The following is a 26,471-nucleotide window of genomic DNA, read 5'->3' as shown; positions in this document are numbered from 1 at the left end:
ATACCCAATCATGTTGCCAATTGACCTAATTAGTGTTATTTGGTCTTCCAGCTCTTCGTTATGCTCAAATTTACTTTTTCCAGCCTCTTATTGCTACTTGTCCCAACTTTTTTGGGATTTGTTGACACCATGAAATTCTGAATCAACATATTTTTCCCTTAAAATGGTACATTTTCTCAGTTTAAACTTTTGTTCCGTGATTTATGTTCTATTCTGAATAAAATATTAGAAGTTGGCACTGCCACATCATTGCGTTCAGTTTTTATTCACAATTTGTTTAGTGTCCCAACTTTTTTGGAATCCGATTTGTATTATTTTCAAATAAATTCACAATAATATTAACATTTGCAAAGTTAATTAGCTTGTAGAGCTGTTGTGTCTGAATGAGAATTCTTTTCTAACAAAAAAATACAAAACTGAGGCCAGACAGAATAATTTTATTGAAAATAATGCAGTGTAATACAATCTTAAATGCACATATCTTTACAGAATTATAGTTATTTCCCACCTTTCCTGTCAAGCCTTCAAATCCTTTATAGTGTATATTATATATATAGAGAGATAGAGAATTTAAATGTAAACTATTAGCATCCGTGTCCCCAGATTGCCATGAATTCTTTAAAAGATATACTGCATATATATAAAAGGGAAACAAGTGCACATAGAAAAAGGAAAAAGTGCATATGCGGTTTTAAAAAAATAATCAAGTACCATTTTTAACCAATACATTGCCATTAAAATTGTAAGCACATAAATCACAGTATCCAAATATAGATCCAAATAAGATATATATATATATATGTATCTAATTAGTGCTGAGGACTTTTTTTATTTTATGTAACTGCCTGGTAATAGCAGCCACAATGCACATGGAATTCTAATTTGACAGAAATCACCCCATCTATAGCTTTAAAGTGGTGGGAGCATAACTGTTTTTCTCACTTACAGGAGACTACACTATAATGTGCTTACAGTCCAAAACATTAAATGACTTGGGTATCAGGCTAAATTTCTGGCAGTTTAATGACTGATATACAGTATATGCACAGTGGTGATTAACATTTACAAAAAGACAGACATTACAGCCTTTGGTACAATACACAATCTTATAAATCAATTCTGCACCTAAAAGTAAACAAAAATATATTATAAATTTATTACTTCAGTTTCCAAAGTAAAATAAAGCTAGTAATGTAATCTGAGATAGGATAAAAATACAAAGACAAGTTTGAACTTTAACATTTACAAACATACAGTTTGAATTTTTCCCATGAATCACAATATTAAATAGCAGCACTCGTTTACAGAAATTCACCTTTACAGGACAAGAATGATCACAAGAAGTTTTTTGCATCTATATTTTGTCTTCTCATACTAAGACATATTGCACTGAATTTGGATATGTTGGAATTCTAGGAACAACTTCTGCAACATAATGCACTTGTGTAAAACTAACAACTAATAAAACTTTATAAAAATAGAAACATATTACTATGAGACCAGGACCTTTCTTTATCTGCGCAATCTGTTGCTTTTAAGTTTCTTTCATGTACTTGAGTTTTCTTCTGTGGTGTAACATATCCACTGGTTTTCACAACATCTGGAGAATGACAAAGACAATATCATCTTGCTGTCTATTCAGTCCAGGCCTTTAAAATCTTCTTTATCTGAAAACAAAAGTACAGTTTTCCGTTAAGTGCCATTTAGTTATGTACTAATCAAACACTGAAACACAACTATTGCATACATGTGTGATTAAAAGGTAATGCAAACCCTAAAAAGAAATGTAAAATTGCCCTTCTAAGCAAACTACATATTTTTTTTCTTAATTTCAAGATATTAGCAGTTAATATACAGTACTGCTATTAAGCAGTCAGCTGAAATATATTATAATCAATATAAAAAACAAAAAGGACAGTCTTGTAATGTTGATCGCAAAAGGTTCCTTTTTTTCGCAAAATATATTTTCGACCAACTGCAACCATTATGTTAGCATGCTAAGTATGATGAACTTAAAAATCACAGACAAGGCGAATGGTTTTACCAGGGTGAGAAATATTAAAATGATATTTCTTTACTGTTTTGCTCTCTAGCATTTTGGGGCAGTAACTGAATTAAGTTATTATTTACACAGGACTAGCTACTGAAATCCCTATGGCTCTTTGCTCCCGCACTAGCAATTACAGCAAAGTCATAATTTATGTTGGTAATTACTATATTTTAGGGCACCCATCCTGGGACCCCCCCTTTCGGCCAACTGTGGTTGACATTCTTTATTACATCTCAGTCAGCCAACAAAGGGGTAAAATACCCTATCCCCTTTGGACCACAAGGAAAACATCTCCTGTAATGTTTAGCCTAAACATCTCCTTTAATATTTAGTCTAAAGCATATCTAGAGATATCTGGAAAACTTGTTTCTCTTTTGCCAACACTGTCATTGAAATTATTGGGGCAATCATATCTTAAAATGAGAGACAGAAGGCTAAGCAAAAAGTTCAACATCTCTGGCATATAGGCTACTGTACATCTTGGAGAATAGAAAAACAGCAGTAACTCATTTATCTGAGGGCTTCCTCTAACACACAGCAGTGCAACTGTTAACCTCTATATTGGTAAGCATGGGTTCTAATTGAGTTCATTTTGCTCTTCACATTCTCTCGCTCTGCTGCTTTCAACTTGGTTTACAACATGGTGATGCCAAAACGATGCCAAAAAAGACATTGTTTACAACCATGCCATATTGTGTGCATACCACAAACTCTCTATTTATTTCACTATTTATTAGTCAATAATGCTGATTGTCTTCTGCTGCCCTTCTTTGCTATTCCCTCCTCAGGTATTTAACAAGGCTTCAATTTAAGGCACAATACTGATACTTTCTAATTATCTGTCTTGTTTCAAACTCCTCCCAAGTCTCTTGAGTTCCACTGTAATCCCCAGGAAATAGCAGCCAATGCCCTACCCAAGTGTTACAAGACAAATTCTGCACATAGAAGACAACAGAAGTGAGCTAGAAATTCCCAACTGAGAAGCCAGAGGTGCGCCCCTTAGTGCTCACTTACAGAGAACTTACCCCCAGGGTCGCTACCCTCCGCTCTGAGTGCCAGATTAAAAATCCAGCACTCCTTGCAGAGCAGCATTAGGAGGCCCAACTCAGCCCTGTCCTAGAATGCCTACCTGAATGATGCATGAAGTATGGGCCCGGTGTGAGGCCTATGTGCCTCCCCCCTGGGCCCTCACTAATACTGGTCTGACTAGAGCAGTTAGCGCTGGCTGTATTAGTTAAGGGAGCCACAGGTCTCTGTGATGTGCAGAGGCCCGCAGCTATTTGAACAATCTACCATGCCTGTGTGCCTTTTTTGCACATTGCGTGAATTGTAAATGAGCCCTTATATACGCAATATGATGGAAGGTGATAAGATATTTGTGGTCAGCCTGCCAAAAACACAGAAGCCTGGGCTTAATATACTTAATATTTTCATCACGCAATACCAAAGGGAAGACAAACAATGAAGGTATAGCAGCTGTTCATAAAGTATAAATAAATAATAGCTAGTAATGTGTAGTGTCTTGACACAAATGCGATAGTACTTAAGAAAGTGTCATTGTAAAGACAGTTCCATAAACCCGTAATGTGCATTTAGGTAATTACAAATATAAGTGCAAGGCAAGTAAAGATGTATGTGGTTTAGCTTAGATATACTGTAAGAAAACATTAAAATGGGGCATTTCAAATGTGCAAAATAAATACTGAAGCACAGGTTACAAGAAATAATGTAAAATCTCCTGGTTTATTTACAGGCAAAAAGTGGAACTGCCAACCATTGCTATCACAAACCTAGTTTATTATATCAATAGTAAAATGATGGAAACTCGATGTTCCATTAAAGCGATGTTTCATTAATAACAGACTTTTTTTTAAAGTAAAATATAGGATGGTTTTTGGCCTGGTCGCGCCCACTTTTGTATCACTCCAAACATGTCCTCTTAACATTCTTTTTCTTTTTTGTTGGCACGTCTTCCTAGGGTATTTTATGTTTAGTGGATTTGTAGAAGATTATATTTGAAGAAGCTGCACATACTATTGAAGCAGTATTATGTCACTGGACAATACATACAGTATATGTGTGTGATATGTGTAAATAATTTTAAGAATTCAGATTTTTCAAGAATTCAAATTACATGTGACATTACTCTAAGAAATAATCAGTTTTGCAGAGAAATGTAGCATTTGCAGTTAGAGTACAGACAAGGTTGCCTATAGGATAAGGCTGGGACAAAGTCAGAGTGTGATTGGTAACAAAATGCCACATAAGACCGCAGCAGCTCCTTGGTCCTGGCACTGCACCAGATGGTTACTAGGAAACATTGGTATAAAAATGTGATCCATTCCACACCAAAAGCAGTGGAACATCTAATGAAACAGGAGTCTGGAACCCCCCATCTTCTGGAAGGAAATTCTCCTCTCATCAAAACTTACAGGCCCCGCAACTCCTTAAGTCCTTACAATGGCTTCCTATAAAACAAAGAATAAATTATAAGATCCTTCTTATACCCTTATAGGCCCTTCATTCCTCTGCACCTCACTACATTCTCTCTTGTGTCTCTTAGACAACTTCTCCGCTCCTCTCAGAGCAACTGCCTGGTCACACTCCCTATATTCCCTTGCAGTTTCTTATATTTGGAATGCCATCCCTGAATTCTCCAGACAGAATCATCCCTCAGTCTCTTTAGCAATAAACTCAAAGAATACTTCTTGGAGCACTTGCATAGCACCTGACTGGCACTTTTAATGCAGTGATAACCTACAGCATTATGACAACTGAGGAGCCATGTGAAATATAGATATAAGGTTGCTATCTAAATCTGCATATGGGTCCGACTCCTTGACACAGGTCATAAACCGGATCCCAAGTACTGAGACAGTCCCCCAACCCCAAAACAGAAAATATTATTACAACAAGAAAAATAAGAAGGGTACAAAAGGGATAGAGATTATCTGTATCAAACAAAAATGGGATAATATATATTTATGTGAATTTTTTGCTTAAAAACATTCCCCACTCTTGCCATAAAACCATATATAAGTGCAGTGTCTAACAGAGGGGCGTCACCCTTACAGAATACTATGGAATTGAACTCCACATAACTGCAGCTAACACACTTATCCACTGCTTTATAAATTGCACAAGTAACACAATCACTGTGTCCCATTAATTATAGAGTGCTTGGAGCATATAAGACTATTCCATAGACAACGTTCATTCCCACTCCAAAATCCAACATCAATCACAATCAAATGTGTGTATTATGGCACCTTAATAGATGTTTCACTCGCAGCATATATGCGCCCGGCTATTTCAGCCTCTTAGATCCACAGCATTAAGATTTTAATACTTGCGCTCCAAAGATGTCAAGCAGAGTGTATAAACATCCTCAAGTTTGTTGTCTGTCCATATCACTGACCATTCCCACGCTCCAAATACCCACGTGAGTCCTCCACCACCATCCACTAAGCCAGGTCATATGGATCCTAAGACCCCTAGGGAGCATCTTTGCCTACAAGTCATTCCCCAAGGTTGCTATCTAATCAGTCAAGGTGCAGGTTGCAGACTACACTATGTGAACAGATTACTACTTATTTGTACATTGTGTAGATATCCTGCAGTGTAGCCCGTTTTAAAGGGATGAAGTAGCAGCTTTACCAGTGTATCTTAGGGCAATGACACATGGTGTTTTTGTCCTTAACTTTAGGGATACAGAGATTTGTCTCTGCTAAAACTGTGTACAAATGGCAAGGTATTTTTGCATGTATTGCTGCTGCAACAAAAGGTGCCAGTACAGTGCAATATTATCTTTTAACTAGAAACAACAGAGATCTATACAGCACTGATCTGACAGCCTCCATGACCCCAGGTTCATTTCAGGACGCTACACATCTCAGACTTCTTCTCTCTATAGCTCTCCCTCCACTCATGACCTAGCTGAAGCTTACAGCCACAAACAAATTAATCTAATAATACAACAAAAAGTTAACAAGAGGGCTAATTTATTAAATGCAACTGCAATTGCTATTGTGCAAATTAGCTGCAGTCATTGCACAAACTTTCAGTAATCACTAAGGGGCCTATTTATTATGCTGAATAAAACGAAAAGCTGTGTAACATAAATGGTAAATTTCGCCATTCAAATGCCAGATTTTATACTATTAGATTCATGCCTAAATTATTATTTTGAATAACTACACTCAAACACCAAAGATTTTCAGTGCAATTGTGTCAGATTTGCTGCAAGATGCATGTGTAATTGAACATGGTTAAAGTACCAGACACAATTGTGCCAAACTCCCCCTCGCTGCATTGTTGTTAAATAACATGTGCCTGCAATCCTTAGAACATTAAGGCTTATTTATCTTCTGTAGACACCAGTGCCAGAAACATTAATGGCTGTAAACTACACCCATTAAACACTATTCACTCAACACATTTCTGAATTATATTGGGAGCAGCTCCTAATGTAAAAGCCTCCTGTAGACAGTAGTTATATTTTTTCTGACCAAGTTCATATACATTTCTAAGTCCTTGTTAACCTGTATTTATATGCTTTGGTGTTCCCCAAAAAAGCCAAAAATGAGCGCTATGTAAAGTCTTCACAAGAAAATCAAAAGATACACAGGGCAGGGCACTCTGATAAAAAAAAAATATATATTTTATTAGCATATTAACCCAACTAATTTCTGAAAGTTTTGGGTCCCCATTGACCGCCCACCTTGATGGGGGGCACACAACTTTCCGAAGTTGACAAGGATACAACTGCATGCGTTTTTCTGTGCCCCGACGAAGATCTCACAGTGGTTTGGGGGAAGAAATGTGTTGGCTCATTATGCAAATAAAATACATTTTTTCTATCAAAAGTGCTCTGCCATTATCTATTTTCTGTCCTATATTGGGGATGCAGTAAGCACCTCACAGTATCTTTTGGTAGTATATAAGTGTGCTCCAGCAAATATATTCTTTTTCATAGGAAGACATTTATTTACATAATCATACTTAGTCATATCAGCCTTCCACTGCAGGATTTACTGCCATACTGCATTCATTTACTGTCCATACATATAAGAAAATTGACCATAAATATATATCTCAAATGGGAGCAAGAAAGAGAATTTTGTTACTAAACAGCTCGCCATTTTCTTTAAATTTGAAAATGTTGCCATCTTGTGTTTGAGATAGATATTGCAACAGGCACTCTGACACCTTTTACAATATTACATATGTATATCTTTATATTATACAGACTACTTGTATATGTAGTTCTGCCAATACATAATTATTACAAAAGGGGGGCAGAGTTATAGATATTACTGGTGATATTTATCTCCAATGTTAGAAGACCTTCCCCTAAGTGGCACTTGACACAAATGAAGGAAGGAGGTACCTGATCACGCTCACTTTGGAACCCACCAGGATACAGATATTGGCAGTAGCACCAAGAAGTTATAACAAAACACTACCTATGTCTCTTATAGTAGTTTGGTGTAACAGACATAGGGTGGTGTACCCATGTCTTATGGACGGATCCCCAATTATTATTTTTTTCCAATTGCTGTCTGTTAAATCTTATATATTTATAATATTAAAACAATCAGGATATATTTGTGCTCCTATGCCCATGGTGTTCAAGGTGTCACTCTTTTGACAATCCAGCTACCCAAAAACAAATCTCAATTCCATCTATCAGCTCTCCCAACCCAAAAAACCCTTTGTCCCATCTTTACCCACCATAAAATAACATCCATCCTCAATCCAAAAACACTATACCCATGCCACAAAATTATACATCATGAGGAAGGAGGGGGAATTTGAGGAGTGCTGTGACATCTAGGAAGTTGCTGTATAGAAAATCAAAGTAATATATATGATTGAAATATGTGGTTTTTAAATACTTTTAAAGGTTTTTAAATACTTTTAAACCAAGTAGGGATATTTTAATTTAAAAAAAAAAAAAGAATTTGGATTTGGAGGTTTAACTGGCCACTGATGAAACAGATCCTTGTTAGTGTGTTGCGTGGACAAGATAAGGAACTTAGATTGTAAAGTTTTTACTGTGAAGAGACTGATGGGAATTAACAATGCCTGTAAATGCTGCATGACATGTCAGCTATATAAACTATATAAATTAAGGAAAACAAAAAAAAGAAGTACCTACCATGAACAGACATACTGAATAACACAACTATGACTATTACTAGTGGGGCCAGTCAATAGTGGCCTCTTCCATGTCTCTACTAGCCTCTAATTGTTCCAACTCTTGCTACAAATTTGCACAATTTGTTTACCCTTGTTACTTGTGTAACCCTTTAGTAGCTTCATGTGAGAGAGAAAGAGAAATTAAGATAAAGTTGTGTGTAGATGTCTGCAGCATCCCGGAAAGCAAAATGTGGTTCCACCCTATACCAGCAGGTGGCATCAGACCCATGTGTTTACCCAACCCTCTCTTTGCAAATTCATTCTAGCAGAAGATGCTATATTTCCCAAACCCCATTTTGAAGTTCAGACAGCCAAATAACCTGGTAAGAATGAATTTGCCAGACAGAACTGTTCACAGTACAGAACATAAAAATTAGAACAAAATCATTTACAAAACTCTTGTAAAGGACACTAAAATAAATGTTAAAAGTAGAACAGCCAGAGACTGTAGGACAAAAACTGGGCTCCAGCTGGGAATTATTCTAATGAAACCTTTTAGTTCTTACAAAAAAAGGACCACTTAGAGTACAAATGTCTACATCATCATAAAAATAATTAAAAGGAGAACTATTCCTGTTACAGCTGTATCAAACATGTATTTACCTCCTACTGGCTGCCAGTTTGCCTTTTCTGTCATCTGTCTCTGACTATTAACTCTGACTATTAACTTGTTGCAACTGTACTTATCTTGTATTTATCTGTATGTATTGTTATACTTTGGATTTATCTATTATCTTAATAAACCCCTGTTTGTATTAATGTAATCTACTGTACAGTGCTGCGTACATAAGTAGCGCTTTATAAATAAAGACATACATACATCTGACTATCTATCTCACTCACAACATGATGGAAAGTATTGCATTGCTGCTAGCAGGAAAATCAAATCCATTAGGCACATTAGATATGATTTGTCTTACACTGAGCAGACTGGTAATATGTTATGAACTGCCCCTCTCTTACTAAATATTGTGTTCTGTATTGGCTTGACACATCTGAAAAGTATATTCCAGCTACAGTGCTTTATGAGAGAAATAACATCCATCTACTGGAGTCCTGGGAGACCAATCATGTAAAGGAGGAGTAAAAAATACACGCATGAACAAATTAGCTAAATAGAGGTTCCCCTGGGCTTAACATTGAGTTTGTTCTGTGCATTTGTACAGTGCTACATAATACATAGAATCATTGCTTTTAGAGACATCAACCGATCTGATTCATGTATACAATGCTTGACCCATTTTTGACAGCAAATCAACCCACTTTGAAATCTAGAGCTGGGAGAAATGCATTTATTGTAGCCATTTTATGTAGCTCACAGCGCCAAAGCACCGAATCACAAACCCAAAGCCACTTGCAAAAGGGAACAGGTTCAGTGTAAGTTCAGTTTGGGTCCTTCAAGGCAATGACTGCATAAGGGCAGGCGATGGAATGGGCACAGCAGGTGATGGAATGGGCACAGCCTATGACATAGAGATTGTTAATCAGCATTTATTCACTTCAAGAATAAGTATGTATGTTAGCGCTATGCTCATTATCTGGTTTCTCAGTAAGATTTAATAGATCCCCATGTCCAGGAAAAAATCGCTTTGATTAACATAATCTGCCTGATTGTGTTGTTTTAATGTGGTCCCTAAGTTAACCCACACTTGTCCTTTCACCAGCAGGAATTTGCACAGTTGATGTCAACTTCTAATGTGGCCAAATCATTTCTCTTAAAGGGCCACTAAAAGCCAGTTTTGTATTAATTGAAATCTACATATATGCTGTTAAAATAATAGGTTCATCATACTCCCCCTTCAGCTTTTACATTTCCTAGCTGTGCAGGAAGTTTGTCATCTGGCAAGGAAACCTGTTATCTGGAAACCCATTATCCAGTAAGTTACGAATTACAGGAAAACATTCTCCCACAGAATCAATTTTAATCAAGTAATTAACATTTTTTTAAATTATCTTTTTCTCTGTACCTGTATAAACCTATCCTCTGCATGCTGGCTCCGGCTTTAAAATGGAAGTCAAAATTCTTTACACTATGTACAGAGAAAAAATATGTTTGTGTTGGGGAGAGATGTGTAACAAACTACAAAAATAAATTTACTCTGCACACACTGATTGTCAATGTTCCTGCACAATTAAACTATGAAGACAGACGACTTCTGGTTCAGAGCAGGAGCAACCGCGTAAAGCTGTGTATGCTGTCTTGTGTCTGATTGCCGTATCTGGAATCTTCCAGCAGACGAAGAAAGCAAATTTTGTAAGGTTAATTAAGGATGAAGCAGCTGAAAAACAGTAGTCATAACATGCCTATTATTACAGTGGCTTAGAAGAATGATATGTATTAAACTATTTGGTGGGGGATCCCAAATGTTAAGAGCATTCCCCCACCCCCCAGTGATTATAATTAGTGATGAGCGAATCTGTCCCGTTTCGCTTCGCCAATACGGCGAAAAATTCGCGAAACAACGAAAATGTTGCAAGGAAAAAAATTGTCACCCGCAACTATTCTTTTGACGCACAACTATTCTTTTGACGCCTACGACTATTCTTGCGACAATTTGGACATGCGACTATTCTTTTGACGCCTGCGACTATTCTTGCGACAAGTTGGACATGCAACTATTCTTTTGGTGCCCGCGACTATTCTTGCGACAGTTTGGACATGCGACTATTCTTTTGATGGCCGCGACTATTCTTGCGACAATTTTTGGACGAGCGGCAAATTTTTGCTCAGCTAATTTTTTCTTCTGTTTCGCGAAACAATCCGCTAATGGCGAAATGCAGAAATTAAACGCAAATCCATGCCTGCCGAAACATTTTGCCCATCACTAATTATAATGGCTTAATTGAGGGCTAGCACTCCTGTTCACTGAAAACTGTACCAGCCAGACTACTTCTCTAGGAGCGCTATGTATATCTGCCAGATGCGCATGCACAGAGTTTAAAGCTTGATTTTCACTATATGTGAGTGTATAGATAGGGCAGAATAGGTTCACTTGGAAGGGTTGGACTCTTTTTTCAACCCTATGTTACTAGGTAACTCTCTTGAGCACATGCACCCCTAACTGGAGTGTAGAAAAGACTAAGAAAGAAAAAAATGGCAGCATGGCACTCCTTCAGTAGGACCCTGAGCTGATGCAGTTTTATTTTTACAAGAGAGATAAGTGATTATAATAAAAATGGGAGGTGACTAACAGTTTAGCACCCTCCTCACCCCCATTATTATATCTTTTTCCATTTTGGTAAATTACACTTTGGACAAAATTAAAAACAAAGCCATCCATGCAAGATGAATTTACAATTCAATATAGTGCCATTTGCTATAAACACATTTTCAGCTTCTGAAGGAGTTTTCCAAACTATGCATGCATTATGCAAAATAATGGGGTGGGACTTGTGGATAACTGTGACTGTACTGAATCATTCCTCAGGGTACAGTGGCATTAATAATAGTAATGTGCAGGTTGGCAAAAAGCTGACTGACACCCAGCCCTACAACTCCCCATCCACTTCCAACCTAACCCGATCCGGCAATCCGTCATAATTTATATACCTGCTCCTGACCTGACCATCTTTGAAGGTAATAGAGGGGGTGGGGCAGACAAGCTGCTCTCATAGTAATGTTGTGGACAGGGTGGACCATGGGTTAACCACGACCCCCTAAACATGTGCTGACTTGGCCCAAACTTGTCCAACTTGTGGGTAGGTTTCAGGCCAGCCCCCATATCACCAATCAATAACCTATATCTAATCTAGACAGTTAGTAAACAATTGACAACCATGTAAGGGTAAATGTCCTCCATCCTGTGCCCAAATTCCAATTTTTAAGAAATGAATGGAACAAGAAAAATAGTACATGAAAAATGTATATAAAAAGCCTATCTCGTATTTTATCTTCTGAAAAATCTATGGGGAAAATCTGCAAGTGAATGTTTCTATTGGTGTGAATCTGATCCATTATCCACAGTATTAAACAACAAATTAGGATAAATTTGCATTTCTACACCTGACTTGATTATATGATTAGTTTCATCAGTGGCATGATTATGCTCACCTCACTGCTCTTCTTTATTGAGTCTTTGTATGTTTCAGGAATCATTTACTATAGCAGCTACAAGTGCAGTTGAAAGCACTATGGTGTGACTCTGGCCTCCCCTTGTTAAACTGCAGGTTAGTGCACGTATTCACAACAGAACCTGGTGCTATCAGTACTGGTGTTAAGTCCAGGTTTCCCACATTGGCCTGCTTCAACAAGCACAAGAAATTATGAAATACCCAAGTCATGACTTGCATCAAATTTAAAAACCTGCAACGCAATTGAGGTCATTATGATGCATTGGTTGCGGCAGCTGTAAATCCGCCCACAATTACGCTAACATTGGCTGAAAAAACATACCGCCAGTATGGGTCTGGGAGTAGAATGATCTGTAAATGCATGTTCTTTTCTGCATTTGTTTACAAGTGTTGTGTGTATGCTTGTATCTGAACTCTAACCATTTGGTAATTAAACAAATAAACCAAATATAGCCTGTTATAAATGGGGCTGGCTTGGCTCAAGAAAGTTAATATTCTCCTATATTCTTGGTTATCTGGGGTTAAAGCAAATCAAAATAGTAACACTTAAAGCCTATCTGGTCAGGTGTACAGTAAAGGGCTACCTTCCACCAGAAAGTGCTCTGTATGCTGAATTGGATTTTTAATCTAGCACAGAGCGCAGCACAAACGCTTAAAGGGCTGGAAGCAACCCTTTAGTGTGGGGAGGTTTAAGAGATGCATTTTTGCACTCCAAGTTGCATCTAAGCCTAAGTAAATGGGCCCTAAGCAGAGACTTGAAGCGCAATATGCTGCTGTACACCTGAGAGGTTCAAATCTAAAAGGTGCTCTCTGCTTTTTTCTTGACATGCTGGATTTAGAAAGTCTTAAATGCTGTAGCTTGTACTGGCCCTATGGAATCTTCACAGAATAGTGATGCTGCTTTTGTCTCTTGAGGAATACGTAGGCATAAATTTGGTGTTAGGACTGTGATGTGAGGTTACTGGCAAGCCATTAGTTAATGGGCTTGCATGCATGACAGGAGTTAAAAAAATATTGGGGGGAGTAGCCTATCAGCAGTGACCACAGTTTTTTTAAAAGGGGTGGTTAATCTTCAACTTTTAGTATCTTGTAGCAACTTTTCAGTTGGTCTTCATTTTGTATTTGTTATAGCTTTTGAATTATTTGCCTTTCCCTTCTTACTCTTTCCAGCTTTCAAATGGGGATCACTGACCCTGGCAGTAAAAAACCTATTGCTCCGGAAAGCTAAGATTTTATTGCTATTGTTACTTTTTATTGCTTATCTTTCCATTTAGGCCCTCTCCTATTCCTATTCCTATTCCTGTCTCTATTTTAAACCACACTGGAGAGCTGCTGAACAAAATAAAATGAAGACCAATTGCAAATTGTCTCACAATATCACTGTCTACATACTAAACTAAACTAACTAAAAGTTAATTTAAAGGTGAACAACCCCTTTAAAATATGGGAATGCACACATAATTGCCAGTTCAATTTGACTTTAAAAGTGTAATCAAGTATAGAGCTCTCTTATTGCTTTTGAATGCTAGTTAGAGTGAATCTCTGCAGCCTAGGGGCAGATTCATGAAATCAGGGTGGGTTGAGGGTGAGTTCGAATCCCAAATGGGATAAATTCGGATTGGATATGAAAATTTCTGAAGATTGCAAATATCACAAAAACGCTTCCAAAAAAATCGTACTAGTCATGATAATATCGTATTGGCGATCAGAAAGTTGCGCGGGCGTCGGAAAAATCGCACAAGCGACAAAAAATTTGGCAAAAATACGTTCGAATGAACACTCCAAGCGTTCATGTCTTAGTAAATCTGCCCCCTGGGAATCATTGCAACCTAGCTGCTTGTGTACTGCTAAGGGTTGAATCTGAACTACACTCATTCCTGCATAGACTGAATCTCCCACCCTGAGTATACCCACAGCTTGTTCCTAAGTTGGTGCTACTCTGAACCGCAGTGCTTACCCTGCACAGTTTGGGTAGGTGGGACTAAAGGATTTTTTTTTAAAGGAATACTGTCATGGGAAAGCAGGCTTTTTTAAAATGCATCAATTAATAGAGCTTCTCCAGCAGAATCCTGCATTGAAATCCATTTTCTAAAAAACAGATGTTTTTATATTTAATTTTGAAATTTCACATGGGGCTAGCCATATTCTTCATTTCCCAGGGTGCCAGAGCCATGTGACCTGTGCTCTGATAAACTTCAGTAGCCAATTTCTCCACCGCTGCCAGCCTTCACCCCCACCCTGTGTATAATGCACACTGCGTGCCCCCTTATTTCGTCTTGCAGCCACTATTGGGGTTGGGGGGGGTGGTGCGCCCAAAGTGGAGCCCACTGTGTTTTTCTCCCCTGTGACTACATAATGGTGTAAGCTAACTAGTACAATATTACATAATACTAGGAGGAAGCCAAACATTGGAGTCTAACAGTCATCTACAAATTTTTTTAGGGTCACTACTTTGGCAGGGAAATTATGTAAAGTTGTGAAATTTCATGTTGTAGTATAATGATGGGAATCAGCTGGTATCCTTGGAGGGATGAGCTTAAGTTAGAAGGTTTATACTTGGTTGCTACTATAAATATCTGGTGTATTGTACAGTAAAAACCTGAATATTATTGGATAATGGATATGTTTGTTTCTTATTGGTTCAGGAATTTGATTGACAGTGTTGTTTCACAGAATGGATATTTTATCCATTTTGTGAAACAGAGTATTCATTTTGTTGATAGAACGCTATAGAATCTTGCTTTCTGCCACAAGCACCTTTTTTGTAATGAAAATCTAGCTGGAATATGCAATTCAGTTACACCATTATATATTTTGTTGCAGTTTTGTTTACACTTTTCATTCTTTAAGTAACTTTACACATAACTGTTTCTTTCGTATGGATGTTATACATTTGTGAGATAGAATGCTTTTTAAAATTTAGAGAATGGAGTTTGTAATATAATAATATCCTTGTGTGCCAAAGATTTTACTTTTGTTCTAATTCTTCACTAGAAATATAGGTTTTGTATACTTTTTTTACCAGTGTATATGTCCACACATTAATTCTGTGTACTGGGGATTGTTTTTTGTATATAGAATGTATTTTTGTAGACAAAATGTACTTTGGATAAATGGTACCCCATAGAACTGAGCCTGTAACCTGAGTTGTAACAAACTTGAATGCATGTAAGAAAGGTTTCACTCTGGTTATAACCATTTTTTCTACTGTTTATAAATGTACTTGCACCCATATATATGCAACTTTGCACTTTCATGGAGCACCACAGCCAGGGCCACTACTGCCATGGGGCAAGGTGATAATCTTGCTATAGGCAGTAATGAGCAGCCAGTTACCAGCGTCGGCAAAAAGTTGCCTCTGGTAATTTTAAGAGCTCATTTACCATTTTTTAAAATAGAAATTTAGGTCTTCTAGAGAGCTATTCTGCTCTCTGCAGCTCCTCCTTGAGCCCCTCTAATGCCAAAGAAGCAAGTGCAGAGCAGATGATGGGGTGGCATCAGGTTGCTGTTTCAGGCATCAGCAGCCTTAGAAATATCTCTGAGCACAGCACCTCCATAGCCTGCAGAAGTGTGCTAACTGAGGTAAAGGAACCCAAGAATCACCCCCAGCTTGTTGCATCAATAGCTGCAATTAACATGCACCAAACAAATCAGATACTAATGTTGCAAGCAACTCCATTCTAATGAAAATCATGTGGAAATCTGCATGCATTGCAACTTACAAACAATTCATATTGGTACATTACACCCATGCTGTGATGGATACAATCTAGCATGTACCCACAATTATGACATTCTGGAAAAAAACAGTGCATTGTGGGAAAAAACATGGAGTTAAGGCCCTGAAACTTGCACTAAGATAACTTTAAAGGCCTTATTATAAACTCCCTTCTGGGGAAAAAACATATTTCCTTAGCTTGCCTGCATGCCACTCCCTAAATGGCTGGATCTATGGACTGCGACTATGGCAAACATATGGGAGGGAGACAAATATGAATCCTTTCCCAAAAATCTCACATTAATTTGGGCAAAACATGTCCCTGCTTACTGATGACAGTTGTATCTTGTTCCACTGCAGTTTTGGCCCATGGCCAGCAATGGAGATTGGCAGCTCACTGTTCCCACACTGATAAGTGAGATTCACTGGAAAAACACTGTTTTGCAGCATTCCACAGCAAGAGACAGCCTATACACACATCTACCTGTCCCACTGAAACCTGACAGCAGCTGCAGGGTATTCCTGCAAAAGCATTTTAGAGTATTTCTCATGGTGTTTTAATTTAAACACTATAAAAAGGTTCCTAACTGGTCCTAGTTAGAGGCAATTCACATTAACAAACACTATTATTTTCAAACAGTATACCACAAAGAATGCTCATTTACAAATTTCAAATCAGTGCAATGTATTAAAGGGAATGTCAACCCCAAAAATAATGTTTTGCATAATGAAAGAAAACATAATTCTAAGCAACTTTCCAATATGAAATACTTAAAAATTTGTAGCGCTTTAAACGTTATTTGTAAATGTAATTGCTATTGAAAGCAGCATTTTCTGAACTCCTGGTTGTTACATTTTAAACAATGTTGCAAAGGTCTTGCTTCTCCAGCAATACAGATCTGTCAGGCTGCTGCCTTGTGTTACATTGTTTCAACAGTCTGAGCCCCCAGGGCAGAGAATAGAAAAGGACAGGCAAGCACTGCTTCTAATAGCAATTATAAATACAAATAACTCATAAACCATTACAAACTTGTAATAAATGTATATTGCAAAGCTGCTTAGAATTTTGGTTTCTTTTATAAGGCAAAAAATTATATTTTGAGTTGCCTTGTCCTTTAAATGTACTTCTGTCTTAAAGGAGAAGGAAACCAGTGACTTAAATCGCTTACCTGAAATCCATGGCCAGTGCTCCGGTTAGAAGAAAACTGTACTGGCCAGGGTGTATGAGGGTGAGCATTCCTCCTTCGTACATGCACAGTAGAGTGAAAGACCGACTATAACAAAAAAGCTGGCTTCTTTGCTCAACTGCGCATGCGTGGGCCCCAGGATTCTGAAGAAAAAAGACAGAAGGAAGAGGAATGCTCCCTCGCATACACCCCGGGCCGGTGCTGTTTTCTCCTAACAGGAGCACCAGCTAGGGGTACCAGGTAAGCGATTACAATCACTGGGGGGGGGGGGGTGCCTAATGTTTGGCACCCCCCAGTGATTTAGCCTTTTCTTCTTCTTTAAGCAGCTCACTGCACTTCTACATAATTGTGCTGAATGTCTATTAATTTGTCCCACCCCTTACAAAGAATCAAGTGCAAATGTGCCTATTGATGCTGGGGAACCCCAGAAACACAGCAGCTGGAGCTTGGAGGTTCTCTCAGCGCAGTGCTGTCCAACTGGCGGCCCGCGACCCCCCTCTGTGTGGCCCCCCACCTGTCTGGCTGCTTTGATGGCTTACTCTTGTGTAAGCTTTAAATTGTATCAGTACTGTGATTAAATGCCCCCCCTGCATGGTTCTCACCTCAGATTCAGGCTGTAATCAGGCTGTATTGTTTAAATATGTAATCCCCTGAGTTGTTCACACCTTTTAATCTCTGCATTGTTCACCCCCTGCAGTGTTCACACCTCAGGCTCAGACTGTAATCACCCACATTGTTCCCCTGTTCACACCTCAGACTGTAGGAGCAGTAGAAACCCACAAATAATCCCTGCACACTACAAAAAGAAAATATACTGAAGTGATACTACAATTAAAGAGTTTTTTAATATATAGTTATTGTGCCAGCATTGTGTCACTGTATGCTGCCTGTGTGTGCCATACACATAGGGCAAGCAGAGTGTGGCACACACAGGCAGCACAGGGCAGGCAGAGTATGGCACACACAGGCAGCATAGGGCAGGCAGAGTATGGCACACACAGGCAGGGTAGGGCAGGCAGAGTATGGCACACACAGGCAGCATAGGGCAGGCAGAGTATGGCACACACAGGCAGGGTAGGGAAGGCAGAGTATGGCACACACAGGCAGGGTAGGGCAGGCAGAGTATGGCACACACAGGCAGGGTAGGGAAGGCAGAGTATGGCACACACAGGCAGGATAGGGAAGGCAGAGTATGGCACACACAGGCAGAGTAGGGAAGGCAGAGTATGGCACACACAGGCAGGGTAGGGCAGGCAGAGTATGGCAGGTTTTTGCCGTACTACAACCATTAATATGGGTATGGTCATGTGATAACATGGGTGTGGTTTCCAGTGGGTGCGGTTTTAAAAGGGGGAGTGGTCAAAACTGGCTTCCATTATCGGCCCTCCACCATGTAGGTCGGAAAAATTCCGGCCCTCGGTACCACAGAAGTTGGACAGCACTGTCTCAGCGTATTGTGTCAATACACTTTTTGCATCCAAAAAAAATCACAGGCAAATGACATTTAAACACCAGAAGTTACTCTGTCCCCACTCAGAAATTTTTTTAGCCATAATTTGCTTTCATTTTGACTAATCCAACACAACTGCAGTGAACACAATGCTGCGCTTCAATACGCCCAATCAAAATATTTCAAAATCTATCCAAGGCTTTTACAATATCAGTTGCCTCCTCAATCCACCATACACGCACCGAATGTCATACAAAAACCTCATTTCATACAATATCGGTGCATTTATGGCCAGCTTAAGCTAGGTCTCCAAAGCTGCCCATTCACGGGAAGATCCACTCACTGGCAAGGTCGCCAAGAGAGTGGGTCTTCTTCCAGTATGCCCACCTACAGGTGGGCGATATTGGGCTAAATTGGTCGTTTGGCCCTAGGGCCAAACAATCAGATTACAACAGCTAGTATAGGCGAAAAATCAAGCCTGCCCAATTGAAATCTGCCCAATTTCAGGCCAGATGTCAGTCGGGAAGGCCCGTCGTTCCTGTCCATACACAGGCAGATAAGCTGCCAAATCAGTCTAAAGGGCCGATATTGGCAGCTAAAATCAGCCTGTATATGGGCACCTTAACAGTTGCAGTTTGATACAGTAACTAATGTACAAGTTGTAACAGTTGCTATGTGCCAAACAAGCTCAGGGTGTATTCTCAGTGTTAAGCAATGTATCAACGAACATGTCAAATTGTAACAGTACACAAGATTATTGATCTGGTTCCCTGAGCTGCTACTAGTAAATAAAATTAATTCTTTTTAAACATGAATTTAAGTAAAAAAATGTAAATTAGAAAGCAAATTAAATACATTGATATTTAGAGTATACTATTTGAAAAAGATTGGTTTTGTGAAGGTGACCTTTCCTTTTCAAAAGGCAAACATATCATATCAAACATATCAAAATATGCATAGAGCATTCATTTTCTTTATATTTGCCTTTCAAGCTATACATGAAAGCTAAAGTAATAGGTTTTAGTGATGTGTGGGTCAGACCATGGGATCTGTGTGTTGGGTGGGGGGGGGGGGTTAGGCCTACCAACATGAGCAGGCAAATCTTTATTCAAAGCCCCCACCATGTTGGTGACATCACCCATACTCTGCCCCTTTGGCAGAGTCTCCAGAGTTTTGGGCATGAATCTAAAAAATCTTTAAAAAGTGCAGTCAGGTTGGGCATGAATCAGAAGATTCTTGACCTGCACAACACTACTAAGGTCATAACATCCCTGCTGAGTACAACCGTATAGCATCCTTACATACAGTTAGGGGTCATGTAAAAATCAGGAATACTTTTAGAAAATCCAGCTAGAAACGATGCAGTGATTGCATTTAAAGTGACACTGGCAAGTACCTTTAACTGATAAAAACTTGCCGGTATTACATGAGGGAGGACAATGTTATTTTCATTTTCTCAAGATCCCTCCTATCCCATGCCCCAGGCCAGCATTAGTTACAGCTCCCAACACTCCAGCCAGGCTTTCATTTGCTTAGTGGAGAGGCTGTTCTGTCACTTACACTTGACTTTTTAGTAGGCCTTTAGTAGGCTGGAGCACTGTTTACATGTGTATACCAGCACAATTCTGTATTTATGGATAACTTCCCTTAGGCATTAAAGGAATGACACCCCCCTCCCTCTCCTGATGCATTGGACTGGCCTGTGTGCATTACAGAAACTGTATCTTGAATATGCTGAGCCAGTAGATCATTGGTTCCCCTCAACTCTTCTGCCAAATTCTGCTGCAAGAGTATGACAACCAGCAAAGGTAGAGTAAAAGTAAAATAAATATTTTCCTCTATATGTACCTGTACACAAACCCCTGAAGAAAAGGGCAATGGCTAAAGGATGTCTACATATAAAATAACCTGCTGCTTTAGGCTAAGGAAGGATCCCGCTGCCCAGTGCTGTCAGCAGCAGTAAATAATGCCGGGCTTCTGGTGGATTAGGAAATATTTTAAAAAAATAATAATATTAATAAAAATAGACCTCACTTAGTAGTGATGCAGATACATTCCCATCAATTATAGGAATGTGTCAGTATAAGTTTAATAAAATGCAATCATGCTGAAAATAGTGCAGCCCACCAACTGAATTTATTGAAACCTAATAAAAAGTTTTGAAAGCACTTAGTGAAGAAATGTCCTGCAAAAACACTACATTAATGGCTTAATATAGGAACCAACTGCTATATCCCCCACATAATTCTGATACAACCAGTTAAATGCGTGGGGTTTTTCTATGTTTCACAAACTCTTCAGTGTTTTTGGATATAAAGTATATATGTACATTTGTGATTTTCTATATAATACCATACATCATAACTTTTCTCATCATCAGCATACTGTGATGGTTACTGTGGTTAGCATTGCTGGTTTGTAGCAACAGGAGTCCTAAATTTGTTTCCAATCTGGACACAATGCAAGGAGGCTGCATGTTCTTCCTGTGTCTGCATGCATTTCCCCTGGTACTCTGGTTTCCTCTCTTATTCTAAATGCCATACAGGCCAATTATTTGTTTTCACGTGAAACTGACCCAACCGTGTATGTGTAAATGTGACATGGACTTAGATTGTGAGATCTATTGGGAAAGGTACCAATTTTAAATTAATAATGAACAGTCTGTATAAAGCACTGCATAAATGTGTCTGTTCTTATTGAAGAATAAAATAATTTATTACTGATAATAAATGAGAGAAGACATATTATTTTAAGCAGCTGCTCTCAAAAGGAAAATATTTAAATGCACTGTGGATATTACATTTGTTCTGCGGGATATAATGTGGGCAAATGTCCAGATCTGTTTAGCTATATTTGACAAAACGTGTAACCTATGTCATTTTTATGTAACCAGAGCAATCAGCAGAAAATGATTATCATGATAATCAATTATACTAACCATTCCTCAGATATTAGGGCCATATTTAGTATTTATAAAAGCACAAACAAAATGTTGACAAGGCTCACCTTCCTTTATGTTGCACCACTTCCTTTGGTGAAAGGGTTGAATAAGACAAGGGTGGCATTTTCCAGTTGAGGTTGCCTTTCAGTTATTCCCTAATTGCCATGGTCTGTTTTTCCTGATAAGGCTGGTTCACTTCCCTTACATAGTTAAGTGCTGATGTGTTTTCAAATGTATAAAGTGCTTTTTTCTAAGATGCTACTGCTTATTTTCTTTCAAGTCATTTTTATGTGATCATTTTACTCAGTTTGATTTACCCTTTGCAGCAGACCCTTCCTTGTAGATTTATTACAGTCATATTTGTTTTGTCTCACAGTTAATTCTTTGGAAGATTACTTTATACTTTTCAACAAGAGGCTAGAAATGATTATTCATTTCCTTCATCACAGGTGACGTTCTTATTTCCATACCTATTTTGCAAAGCTCTCTGGGATTAACTTTCTCTGAGCATTTTCCCAACAGCAGCAGCATATCTGTAAGTTGGAGCCATCTGGATAGTTGCTATGGGAACTAAAGAGATACCATGACAACGAATAGGGTTTCCCAGGAAACCTTTGTTGCTATGGAAACTGCATCACTGGGGTCAGAATTAGTAACTTCCGATGAAAAGCAAGTCCAGCAGTTTAATCTTCTGGCATGTAGACCTGTTACACATAACATAATCTAAGGACATTCTGAATTTTGTTATGCTGCTTGGCACTATCATAGACATAAAAATGCAGTTTCACTGCAACTTTATAATATGTAAAAGCAGCTTTAAACAAATTTTTTACTGAGTGTTGATCTACTTATACATTAAAGCAGAAACATCTGTGCTGTTCTGTCATAAAAAAATAGAACAGAACAATGCGATTTTTCTGCAGGGATTAAGGACTTCATCTTTTTTTAAAAAAAAAAACATTGTAAGCAGGAGCCAAATAAGAATGGTTAAATTGAATCATATTGCCCTCAGAAGGATGCCTGAGAAGTAATTAGCAATAAGGTGGTGTTCCTTATGCACTGATATTTAAGAGCTAAGCAGCAGCACTTAATTGAGAGAAAATGTAAGACTTAGCAACCCGCTCCCGCTTTCTTGCAGAATGTTAAAATAAAGGCGATAGATGGCAGCTCCCCGAAACAGCAGCTGAATCGCTGGCTGTCGCTCACCAGCCCCACACCAGCCCCACACCAGCCCCACACCAGGCTGCCGGCACCGTGTATTTAGGTGGAAGCGCTCAGAAAAGAAACAATGAGAGGAACACGCTGATGCCGATGCTACAGTGACTTTTCTAGTTGCTGTTGATGTATTCACTTGGCAACAAGTGTCTCGCAGTTACACATCGGTAAAGATCTTCTTGATATTCACACAGTTTGGGTTGTTTGTTGTGCAGTTGCCCGTTTTGAAGGCCGGCTGTTTAAAGGGCCCCGGGCTGACCCCTTCCTCTATGACCATATACTCTGATTTGCTCAGTGAGGAGTTGCTCCGTGCCTTCTTCAGATCCTCATTGGAAGACAGGTGCTGGCAGCTCCCTACGTGCAGGTACTGAGCCTGCTCCTCTCCCTCCGTCTCCCGATGGTAGAAATAGTTGAAGTTAGAGACGATGACAGGCACCGGCAGGGCGATTGTTAACACCCCGGCAATGGCACACAGAGAGCCCACAATCTTTCCCCCAATGGTGACAGGATGCATATCACCGTATCCCACAGTAGTCATGGTGACCACCGCCCACCAAAAGGCGTCCGGGATGCTATTAAACCCAGAAGAAGGGTCATCAGCCTCTGCGAAGTAGACTGCGCTGGAGAATAAGATGACTCCGATAAAAAGGAAGAAGATGAGCAGCCCCAGTTCCCTCATGCTGGCCTTCAGTGTCTGCCCCAGGATCTGCAGCCCTTTGGAATGCCTGGAAAGCTTGAAGATCCGAAAGACTCTGACCAACCGAATGACTCGGAGGATTGCCAGCGACATCGCCTGCTGCCCGTTTCCTTGGCGCTCAGCCAGCTCAGTCCCCAGGGTGATAAAGTAAGGGATGATGGCCACTATGTCTATAATGTTCATAATGTTCTTACAGAAAGTGGCTTTGCTCGGGCAAGCGAAGAACCTGACCAGCAGCTCGAATGAAAACCATATGATACACAGGGTCTCCACCACGAAGAACGGGTCGGTGAAGGAGCTGCTGATGTACGGGCCGGTGCCATTGCCAGGGGGCAGAGCCGTTCCGCTGTATTCCTTGTCGTCTCGGAACTCGGGCAGCGTTTCCAGGCAGAAGATGACAATGGAAATAAGGATCACCAGGACGGAGACGATGGCGATACCCCTGGCAGGTCCGGAGCTCTCAGGGTACTCGAAAAGAAGCCATACCTGCCTCTGAAATTCATTGGGGGGAAGCGGCCGCTCCTCTTCCCTGATAAAGCCCTCATCTTCTCTGAACTTCTCCATGGCTTCTTCCCCCAGCTCGTAGAAGCGGATCTCTTCTGAGAAAATGTCTATGGGAACGTTCACCGGTCTCCTGATCCTGCCGCCCGACTGGTAGTAGTAAAGGATGGCATCGAAACTGGGGCGGTTCCTGTCAAAAAAGTATTCGTTCCGCAGGGGATCGAAGTATCGCATCCTTTTCTTGGGGTCGCCGAGCAAGGTGTCGGGAAACTGGGCTAAAGTCTTCAGCTGGGTCTCAAAGCGAAGGCCGGATATATTGATCACTACCCTCTCACAGCACTCATGGTCCTCTTGCTCGTAGGCTTCGCTAGAGTGGTGCCCCGGCAGGGCAGCCGCCTCCTCCAGGATGTTATCACACGCCACCACAGTCATGATCTCCTGCTCCAAGTCCGTGTAGCCTGGGTTAACTATGTTCGAGTTGGTTCTGTGTCTGGTGGAGGATGGAGGAGGCGAATGCAGGAGACTGAGGTGCTCGTCCATAAAGGTGAGATGAGGGGTTGGGCGGGTAGGAGAAGCGCGGTGGCCTCCTCCTTCAGCCCACTACATGAGCCGCAGGCTCCCCTCCCAGCTCTCTCTGGTAGAATCTTGTTGCGTCTTGTATATTAAAAGCATTTGCGGAGATTCCTCCTTTTTACCTCCCAGACTATGGAATCTAGCTGATGGAGCGCACACAGAGATATATAGGTCTCCTTCTGCCATCCCTTGCTCCTCCGACCCCTCCTTTCCCGCCAATTCCTTCCCGCCCACAGAGAGCGGGCAGCTACCACCTGAGGGAAGGAGGCAGACAAGGATTGTGTGTGTGAGGAAAGGGGCTCTTGTAGCTCTGTCTGCCTAAACCTACCCATCCATCAGCATATCTGTATTCTATTCCTATGCCCAACTCTATGGCTGGATAAGCATAAGGACAGTCTCTTTTCTGTCATCATTCTATTATTATTTATTAACATTTATTTATAAAGCACCAACATATTCCGCAGCGCTGTACAATAAGTGGGTTTCATACATTGGACTTACAGAGTAACATATAAAGCAAGCAATAACCGATACAAGAGGTGAAGAGCTTACAAGAGAAAGGGTTGAGACACAGGGTGTTCTATCTACAGGGGCTTATAGTTTTCACTTAAAAAAAAGTCTTCAGAAAGAAGTTAAATGCTATTTATAACATGATATCCTTATAAACTAAATGCTGCAAGAATCTGTTCAGGATGTATTTAAAAACAGTGATGGGGGAATTGGCCCTTATTTAAGTGGCACTATCTTTAATTTGGGGGGCAGGAAGGGGCAATGGGCACACACCAGGCAACAGATGAGAGGGGCAGAATACCTGAAAGAGCTATAGCTTGCACATTTATTGTGGGAGATATCTTGATTGGCTATGTTGTGGTTGAGTGCAATGCTCCTAATTCCTTTTCAGATATTTGCGCAAACATTTTTTTGTGCACACATTTTGAAATGTGCTCAGGTCAGCATAAATGCAAAATTCTTTATGCAAACCATTTGTTGTGTGCACTAGCCTTTAAACTTGACAGAACTTTGGTTGAGTGTAAAGGTCCCCATACACCTTCAGACATCGCCAAGCGAGTGGATCTTCTCCCGATATCCCCCACCTACGGGTGGGCAATATCGGGAGAATCCAGGCTAATTCAATCGTTTGGCCCTGGGGATTGCGGATGAGCCAATGCGGTCCCCGATCCGACTAGATTTTTTAACCTGCCCGATCAATATCTGGCCGATTTCAGGCCAGATATCGGTCGGACAGGACCGTCGGTAGTGCCCATACATGGGCCGATTAACTGCCGAATCGTTTTAAGGGACTGATATCAGCAGCTAGAATCGGCCTGTGTATGGGGACCTTAAATATAAAAAAGTAAAGGGACACAGAAACACAAATAGAGGGACATGATTTGGCACAAATTTTGGTTTTGCCTACTTTGTAATCATCCGGAGTAATGAAGCATTAGGTACTCCAGCAGTTTATGATATACACACTGTCTATTCGCTGTTCCTTCTTGACATACTGTGTCCCCAAGCATTTCAAGGCACAGTCTTCCCCTAAACATTTGATGGCATAGTCTGGCCCAGGCATTGCGGAAGATGATTTTGGGTGGGGAAAGCTGGCCTGCCTCCCCCCATCAAGTAGTACAACTGGGCAAGATAGTAAAATTATAGTACAGCTAGCAAAACAGCGAATTTCAGCTCAAAACTGGATTCTCTTTGGTAGTGGTTTTCAGAGTTTCTGGTAGGAGCCAACCCACTACCCACATAGGCAGGTAAGATGAATGAAAACACTTGTTGAATCACAAACTTAAACTGGCCATGCACAGCAAGATCTTGGGACAGGACCACATCAACACCCTGATGCACTCCTTATCCAACAGGA

At 40.0% G+C, this 26,471-nt stretch overlaps 1 protein-coding gene across 1 annotated transcript; it reads right to left on the bottom strand.

Annotated features, from left to right (window-relative positions):
• Positions 1-417: 417 nt before the first annotated feature.
• On the bottom strand, positions 418-24,885 carry kcna3 (potassium channel, voltage gated shaker related subfamily A, member 3). Its single transcript, XM_004910735.4, has 2 exons — positions 21,684-24,885; positions 418-1,667 (listed from the first exon to the last, which is right to left on the bottom strand). Exon 1 carries the CDS (start codon positions 24,569-24,571, stop codon positions 22,991-22,993), a length of 1,581 nt encoding a protein of 526 aa, XP_004910792.1. The 5' UTR covers positions 24,572-24,885; the 3' UTR covers positions 418-1,667; positions 21,684-22,990.
• Between the last annotated feature and the right edge of the window lie 1,586 nt (positions 24,886-26,471).

This window comes from Xenopus tropicalis, chromosome 2, assembly GCF_000004195.4.
Source record: "Xenopus tropicalis strain Nigerian chromosome 2, UCB_Xtro_10.0, whole genome shotgun sequence".
Taxonomy (NCBI): Eukaryota; Metazoa; Chordata; class Amphibia; order Anura; family Pipidae; genus Xenopus; species Xenopus tropicalis.
This window is presented reverse-complemented; position numbering and strand designations above follow the sequence as displayed.

Excerpts from the sequence above, each read along its gene's own strand:
- kcna3 (XM_004910735.4), bottom strand. The coding sequence starts at position 24,571 with ATGGACGAGCACCTCAGTCTCCTGCATTCGCCTCCTCCATCCTCCACC.